At 38.6% G+C, this 8,454-nt stretch overlaps 1 protein-coding gene across 3 annotated transcripts in view; it reads right to left on the reverse strand.

Annotated features, from left to right (window-relative positions):
• The window catches only part of rbm39a (RNA binding motif protein 39a), a 22,542-nt gene extending 17,071 nt beyond the window's left edge, over nucleotides 1-5,471 (reverse strand). The window contains exons 1-3 of one of the 3 annotated variants that reach the window (XM_016294585.1): nucleotides 5,190-5,469; nucleotides 4,542-4,604; nucleotides 4,317-4,377 (exon numbers count right to left, since the gene is read on the reverse strand). In XM_016294585.1, the coding sequence (XP_016150071.1) occupies nucleotides 4,317-4,322 (6 nt within the window). In that variant the 5' untranslated portion in view covers nucleotides 4,323-4,377; nucleotides 4,542-4,604; nucleotides 5,190-5,469. Of the gene's footprint in view, nucleotides 1-4,316; nucleotides 4,378-4,541; nucleotides 4,605-5,189 lie in introns of all 3 variants that reach the window. The other 2 variants (XM_016294662.1, XM_016294508.1) reach the window with 2 other exon arrangements.
• Nucleotides 5,472-8,454: the final 2,983 nt, after the last annotated feature.

Consider the following 8,454-nt stretch of genomic DNA (forward strand, 5'->3'; position numbering starts at 1 on the left):
TGGCCATTGGTACTTAAGGACTTGTTGTCATCCTAAGCAGGGTCGATAGAAGACAGCATGAGGAGGACGGCGAAACATTTCAAGTCGTAAGGATAAAGAAGGGATGGGAACAAAAGAGAATATGATATGATCATTAAATAGGAGTTCATTACAGTGTTTGAGTGGGAGGATGACAAATACAAGGGGGACCTTTAGAAACCATCCAGATGGCTGCCAAAGTCGTTCTTCCTTACTAGTGCTTGTATTACTTGTGTAGGACGGCCAAAATTCAAGTGCTAGTGCTATGCTGGATAGGTAAAATAGCATTGCATTTTTAGACACTTCATTCATTCATTAAGCAGCCCAACAGGTTCAGTACCAAGGCTATCTGAGCCTAAGACCCAAAGTGGCAACGCTAGCAGCCAGCCACTAAACGAGCTCCAGTGGTGGATGCCATTCCAGTGATCTTCACCCCATTTGTCTTCGTTGATTGAAAGAGCTCGATGCCACCTCAGTCACACATCTCGCCCTGAAGCAAACAGGGATTCACACGGCTTAGTAATAGCGACTCCCACAGACCATCTAAAGTTGAGTTGTTCTTTTGTTGTTGTTAAGAGGCTAGATTGTTTACAAGATGCATGTATCTTATTGTGAATATTATATTATATGCTGAGCCCCATCATTTCCAGTTTGAAAAAGCGCAGATTAACCACTTATAAATACTTTTAAATGTCAGCAGCATGCATAAATACTTTCTTTTTTTTCTTCTTCACCAAAACAGATGACATTTACAGTATATTCATTTCAGGTTTTCAAAGTGATGAATAGAGAATAAGGAGACTCTGTGGATTTGCTTGTGTATGTCAACTCCAGAATTTCTGCACTGAGGATTAGGGCTGGGCGATATGGGCAAAAATTCATATCTCTGTATTTTTTGGCCAATTTGCAATATACGGCATATATCTCTGTATTTTCGTTTTTGTATTAAAAAAAATATATCTGTATTTAAATATATATATATGTAATATATATATGCGCAAGATTTAATTTAAGTTAAATATTTTTTTAAAGGTTAATAATCAGGGTCTGCACTCAGTTTGTGATATTTTAGAGTAAAAAGTAGCGATGCAACAATACAGTTAGCCCACAGTTCAACAAATGCCTCCGTTTTTTTAATTTTTTTCCACAGTTTTTGGTTTAGTTCTTTTTTGCTATTTTTAAATGCTATTAAAAAAAGTAGTATTATTTTTATGGATTGGCCATTATTTAGTGCTACAAACACATGAAATGTGGGAGTCATTCACACTGGACGCCTGGGGGCGCCCTCGGGCAGAAAATCCACATATACATTATAGGAGAAATAGAACTCAGTCAGGACGCTACAGGAAATCCCTAATATGGACAAAAACAGCCAGCTATAGCTGTAACTGAATTAGGGCTGCACGATATTGGAAAAAACAAATCACCACATGCCTTCAATAGTTTATTTGGAAAAATAATCAATGATTGGGGTGATTTTGTAGGCGAGTAAATCGGCATAGTAAATCAACAAACCTGTACAATCCGTCGATAAAACAATATAAAGACAGCCAGATGTGCAATTGTTTGTTTACTGTTCAAGCCGATCTACTGCACATGTATGGAACACGTCCACGGAGCAGACCATCAGCGTATGCTTTCAGTAGTATAAATACAAGTAGTCCACGTCTGCGCTGTCCGTGTATGCGTCCAGATTGCTCATGCGGAAAGTATAACACAGGCTTTACAGTTTTCAGGTACAGAAAATTAATAATCAAATGTAAAACAACACTGCATAGTCTTCAATGTATAAATTAAATTTAATAAATCTGTGTTAAAGCTACAAAAGTGATTTTTCTTTGTGTTTTGTTGTTTGATTAACATTCATAACACAGAAAGCCTCAGGAACATTAAACTGCTGATAAAACATTAAATTGTTTCCCTTCACCTAAGCCATAAGCAACTGCGTTTACAAGGATACTTGCAGAGCACAGTATTTCAGGCATAAATAGAAGCAGAAGTGAACGGAATTCAGTGTTTACGTGCATCTGCGTGGCTCTCACCGTATCTACACAAGATGCGAGCAGCGCGGCATGACGCGACAAAATACAATTATAATCAGTAATGCCGTCTACACTGGATGCGGCGCGGTACGACAACTCCCCGACAGTAAACTGAGGCAGTGTTCTCTTTATGACGTGCTGACACAAAGTTTAAATGATGGGCAATGGTCGCTTTATCTCCAGTGTAGACAGACTTTGCGGCCGTTCACATGTCGTACCTAAAAACATGTGGGTAAACACTTTCTCCTTCTTTCCAAAGCGCTCAGGAGCTTGCGCTTTCGTGGCATCTGTCGTTGCTACGCAACCGTGACCTGCGCTCTCCACGACGACGCGGATTTCAACAACGGATAAATGGATTTCCAGCACTGAAAATCACGTGCAGTAGCTCTGCTACTAAATGTATTTAAAATGGGTATCTCTGTACAGCTGTCACATCCGGTGTAGACACCGTTTCTGTGTGTGAGCTAAGAAAACAATCAGTATAAATATAACGATCAGTAGCCTATACTAAACATTGCACATCCTGCGATGTGATTATCGCGGATGCGCACATCGCAATATCGATGCTGAAACGATATATCGTGCAGCCCTAAACTGAATGAAAGACACTTTGAAACGCTTTGAATGATGACATTCAAAAAGAACATTAAGATAATAAACACTGTACTGCGGACAATGTCGTAGTTTCTTAAACTGACTGTGTTCTTAAACCCACCTCGAGCATTTTAATAATTAAGTAACGTTATATTTATAATCCACTGCTAATCGCCGTTATTCCAGTGTAGAATTTATTTCTGCGTCATTCTGTGATAAGAAGCCACATCAGATCAAGAGGGAAATTATTTTAAATATTTGTCTGATGTTGTGCAGTAAAAGAATGTTATAATGTTGTTTTTTGTTGTTGGACAAAAGGTTTAGTCATTACAAGGGAAGATGCTCGGCGTGTGTTGCATTTCCAGATGCAGGCGTTTCCTAATCTCAGCGCGCAGACTCACGGACACACAAACAGAGCAAGCTTGGGGAGAAATAAAACGCACGGAAATTTAAAAGCAAAACCAAAAAAAACGCTCTGATTGGTTGAACTCTTCATCTTTTTCTGTTGCTTGTTTTGAATACTGAACGTGAACAGTCACCACCAGTTTTTTTTTGCGTAGTTTAGAGTGACAAATCGTATCAGCGTACTCTGAGGTCAAAATGCGTACAGGGTGGCAGGTCTATTAGATATTTTCCACACAAACAGAGCAAGCTTGGGGAGAAATAAAACGCACGGAAATTTAAAAGCAAAACCAAAAAAAAACGCTCTGATTGGTTGAACTCTTCATCTTTTTCTGTTGCTTGTTTTGAATACTGAACGTGAACAGTCACCACCAGTTTTTTTTTGCGTAGTTTAGAGTGACAAATCGTATCAGCGTACTCTGAGGTCAAAATGCGTACAGGGTGGCAGGTCTATTAGATATTTTAGTCAGAATTATTGCACTCATATTTAATTGAGCTCTGTTTGTTTGGCGCACATGCACGCGGCGGCACTCGTTCACTGAAGTCTTGACAGCAAAATGGAAATATTTCCATGACTTTCTAACATTTACAGATGGAGAATATACCTGTGAAATGTAAGTTATGCATTAAGGGAAACAGCACATCTCAAAACACATTAAACAGCGCGAGTAGCCTAGTGTCTCTGTCAGCGGCACACGCAACCTTTCTGTCCAAGCATCTGACGGGCCGAGCCGCTTAAAATAATATACGAAGCGAAAATATAAACTATGACTTACCAGTTTTAAAAGGCCTTAATATAAAGCTTGTCACATGTTTAGAACAAATTGGATTATGCACTTTCTCCGCAGCAGCTCAGTCTGTGTCCTCCGCTATATTTTCAGATGCGCTCGTATCAAACTACTGTATATCGATATAAACGGTATATCGTATCGCTTACAAAGAAAATATTGATATATCGCACAAACTCAATATACCGCCCAGCCCTACTGATGATTATGACATTTTAGTGGTCACCTGCCATATATTTATACTGTAAAACATGCAATCTAGTTCTAGCCATTTTGAAAGTAAACTTCCTTTCGATAAAAATATGAAGCTAAGACTACCATGCATACAATTACATGAGTACTGTCTCCACGGAGTTCATACCAGTTCTTATGTGCTTCCACTGCATTTACTCTGGCGGTACCTATGTATCATTTTGCCTATGTATTTCAACCAAGGGTACCACAGTACATCAATATATTGGGCAATTACTACCTTCATTTTTTTGACAGTTCACACTGGAATTCATGGGAGTAGAGGTGAGATATAGGCAAGTCTACAAAAAGAGATAGATGGGCAATTTATTCATTGAAACCACTATGACAGAAACATTCAAGTTATTGATCTGACAATAAAGACTTAAGAGAAAACACGACTGGTTAGCAGTTTCAAATGAAAGCAGATTCCTGAGCGAGTTTATTCACTTACATAAACACCCACCTTTTTATATGGAGCCTCGAGCATTGCTTCAATGTCCAAATCATCGGCCATGTTGTTGTTGATCTGCAGGCGAGGAAAACAGTGTATTAAGTGGCGTTTAATGTTAAACCTAAGCATAGAAATGTTATTCTGAAATCACACCACATATTTGTCTGGACTGTTTCCCAAAATAGCACTTTAAACTCGGACTCTACATTTCTGATTTCGGACACGCGTGACTGGACGGGGTCATGAAGCGCACTTTTAAGCACGTTAGCTTCCTGGCTAACTAACGTTATTTTTCACACACTGTCGCGAAACGTCTTGTTACTTATCACATTTTGGACAAATTTACACAACATTAGCACATATAACGAAATAATATCTAGGTTTGGATGTTACATATCCACACCTTTCGTATTATCAGCAGAGAATCTTGAAGCTTGCTTTGTTAGCGCATTAACGTTACCTAACGTAACTGGCTAAAGTCGCTTCCTCTTCGCAAACAAGCTGAAACAACCCACCTTAAATGACGTACATACAATAATTAAAAACAATTAACATCAATGTGATCCACGTATGGCACATAATAAATTGATATTGGTCAAATTGCTCTTATAAACAGATCCAAACAGTAAGTAGCGTTAGCCGTTAGCCTTTCCGTCTTACCTCAGACACTGCGGCCTACAAAGCTTTACAATCCCAACTCCGCAAACGAGCGGCAAAACCCGGATCTGCTGTTCGCTTCTGCTACCGTTGCAACCCCAGTAGATTAATTCGTATCCACACAAACCTAAAAAACACAATTGTATTAAGCCAGAACTTGATGGTTTAAACTAATACTAGTCACAATGCGCGTGTTGCGGTTATAAACGACAAGCTGACTGGCGACAAACAGCCACTGCGCGTGCATGACTCGTTTCTGTTGCATAAGAGGAGACGCGCGAGACTGTCCACTAGAGGGAGCTCGTGTTACACGCACAGACAACGGAAGTGCGAACTGCAAAGACACAAACAATTAACACACCCTAAAACGTTTTTTTTTTTTTTTTTAATCGTCTGGTATTGTTAATTTATGAGTTACACGTTTTGTTCGCGGTCAAAACAGACCGAAGATCATAATCGTATAATGTTTGTATTTTTTTATTAAATTAATGCATTGTATTTCTATAATGTTACCCATAATCTAATTTGAACATTAAAATTCAGTTAAAAATGTAACAAAAATGAACAGGAATGTTTTATCAGAACTTAGTTTCTTAAAACCTCTTGAGTCTTCTGGTCCTCTTAATGTTTTAAACTAGAGTTTCACATCTTCATTGCTGGATGCATTTTTTCTGCACTATGGCTGAATTATTCAATTTATTTAGCAAATTCTCAAAACTCTGGGTGTGTTACAGTCACACCAGTTCATAGAGGTGTGTGTGTGTGTGTGAGAGAGAGAGAGAGAGAGAGAGAGAGAGAGAGAGAGAGTCTATTTTGCACTATTTTGTGTGCTTTTTTCTGAATTGTGGCTGACATCTATCTATCTATCTATCTATCTATCTATCTATCTATCTATCTATCTATCTATCTATCTATCTATCTATCTATCTATCTATCTATCTATCTATCTGTCTGTCTGTCTAGCTATCTATCTATCTATCTACAACACTGCTGCTCTTTTCCTCTATCAGGCCTTGAAGTCAGTGTCACTCAGCTGACTATGGTTTTACACCATACCTCAGAGACCACATAATTAGTCAGACAGTGAACCAGAACAGTAAACAAATATACCTTAAGAAACAGGCTTACGATGAAAAATACAAATTAACAAATTAAGTACTCATCTTTTGATGAGTAAAAAAAATTATGAAAAAATATGACCCCACATTTTTCTTGGTTTAATCTCATTCTTTACACTGACTCTCACCACAGCTTGCTTGATGTTCTGCTGGCTGCCAACTTTCCGTAATTAGCTCTCTCTATCCCTGCACTCACAGTGAGGCATGAGTGCAGCCAAGTGTAAATCTCTCCAGAGGCTTTCCACAGTATGAACATGACACACATCAGGAGGACGCCAGATTCTTGACACGTTACAAGAACCAGTCAGTGCAACTAGTGCAGGACTATTCGTCTTCCTGTATGCACTGCCACCTCCTCGGCCTTATTCACTTTTTCCATTCTGCTCTCCCTCTCTCTTTCCCTGTTGTGTTCGTTTTTTACTTACTTTAATTTCATGTCAGATGCTTCATGCAGTTATTTTTGGTATTTGGAGAAAACTTCCACTTGTTATGAAAGGAAGAAACAGCTTTGCATGTGTTTCAACCACAAAAATACCTTCTGGGTATGTGCAGAAGTTAATTGTTACATTGTAAAATAGCTTGGGAGATGAATCATAGTTCAAAACCGTTTGGAGAACGGCACATCTGAACTGAAGACGGCACCAAATGTTGGTTAGTTTTAACATTGTTTGAATGTTAACTATGTGCATGACTACACGGGCAAAAAAATCCCATTACATGCACAGAAAGACAAGAAAAGATGTTTATTTGCGTGTGATCTGCATGTACATGTGTGTAGGCTGTATTAGCTGGGGGAAAGGTTGAGTGTGGAGTGGAGCATTCTTTCCATTACTCTGACCAAATCAATGCACTGAGCTCCCAGCCAGTACGCCACGTCCCCTCCCCCACTCCAATGGTGACAAGGGGGCCAGTGGAAAGAGCTGACCCAGGCGCAGCACACTGGCTGGCCTAATTGCAGTTCTGGCCTTCTGCTTCTTATCCTGGTGCTGGACAGTGGTTGCCCCAACACATGTCCTCCCTATGCGGATAAATACTCAAGCACATGGACGTGGGAGAAGCTGTTGCAACAATACATATCCATTGAATGTTAAAGGAATAGTTCACCACCCAAAAATTTTAATTTCCTGAAAATGTTGTCACATTGAGGCCATTCAAAATGAAGGTAATCTTGTTTCTTCATCAGAACATATTTTAGCATTACATCACTTGCTCACCAATGGATCCACTGCAGTGAATGAGAGTTCAAATTTCTGAAAAAAGCATCAAATATTCATACATTTCTCTAAATCTGTTTCAATGAAGAATCAAACTCATCTACATCTTCGATGGCCTTAGGCTGAGTACATTTTCAGCAAATTCCTTTTATGAAAATGAAAACTCCGTCATCATTTTCTTCATGTTGTTCCAAACCTGACTTTTATTCTTCTTTGGAACACAAAAGAAGATATTTTGGAAAATGTTTTTGGCGATTCAATTAAAGTCAGTGGAGTCTAAAACAACACTGGAGCCCAATTGACTTTCATTGTAAGAATAAAAAAAAAACAGACAGATTAAAAAAAAAAATCTTTTCTGTTCCACAAAAATGTAATACAGGTTTCAAACAACATTAATGAATGATTGAATGATGACAGAACTTCTTCTTAAGTATGTCAAAATATAAAACAATTGTAATTTTTGCACAACAGTTGGAGGAATATCTTTGGGAAGATGGACACAAATCAAATGTAGTCTTTTTTTTGTTGCTTGACCCTCAACTGACTGTGTAACTTTATCCATGAGGCTTAATCGGCATCTGGGAAAGCCACTATCCACAAACTTTACGTCTTTACAGTGGCATTCTTGGTCATTTTGAGGTCTGACCTTGGGGAATGCAGAACACAGATTGCAAATATTCACTTGTCTATATCTACTGTTTTTGTATCAGTTTAAGATGTAAAGCTTACAAATAATGTCATGCAATGAATGAGGCGTAATTGTTTTCTGTTGCATTGCCTTTATGTTTGGAATATTTTTGACCTTATGTATGATCCATCCACCGAACATCCTCTAAAAATAAGCATTTGAGAGAGTAATCTGCTTAATAGCTTTGAGTGGAGCACTAAACTGACCGTGGCATTTTATCGTAGTGCTTTCTAAACATCATTTTAGTG

This window comes from Sinocyclocheilus grahami, unplaced genomic scaffold (genome assembly GCF_001515645.1).
Source record: "Sinocyclocheilus grahami isolate Dianchi unplaced genomic scaffold, SAMN03320097.WGS_v1.1 scaffold2.1, whole genome shotgun sequence".
Taxonomy (NCBI): domain Eukaryota; kingdom Metazoa; phylum Chordata; class Actinopteri; order Cypriniformes; family Cyprinidae; genus Sinocyclocheilus; species Sinocyclocheilus grahami.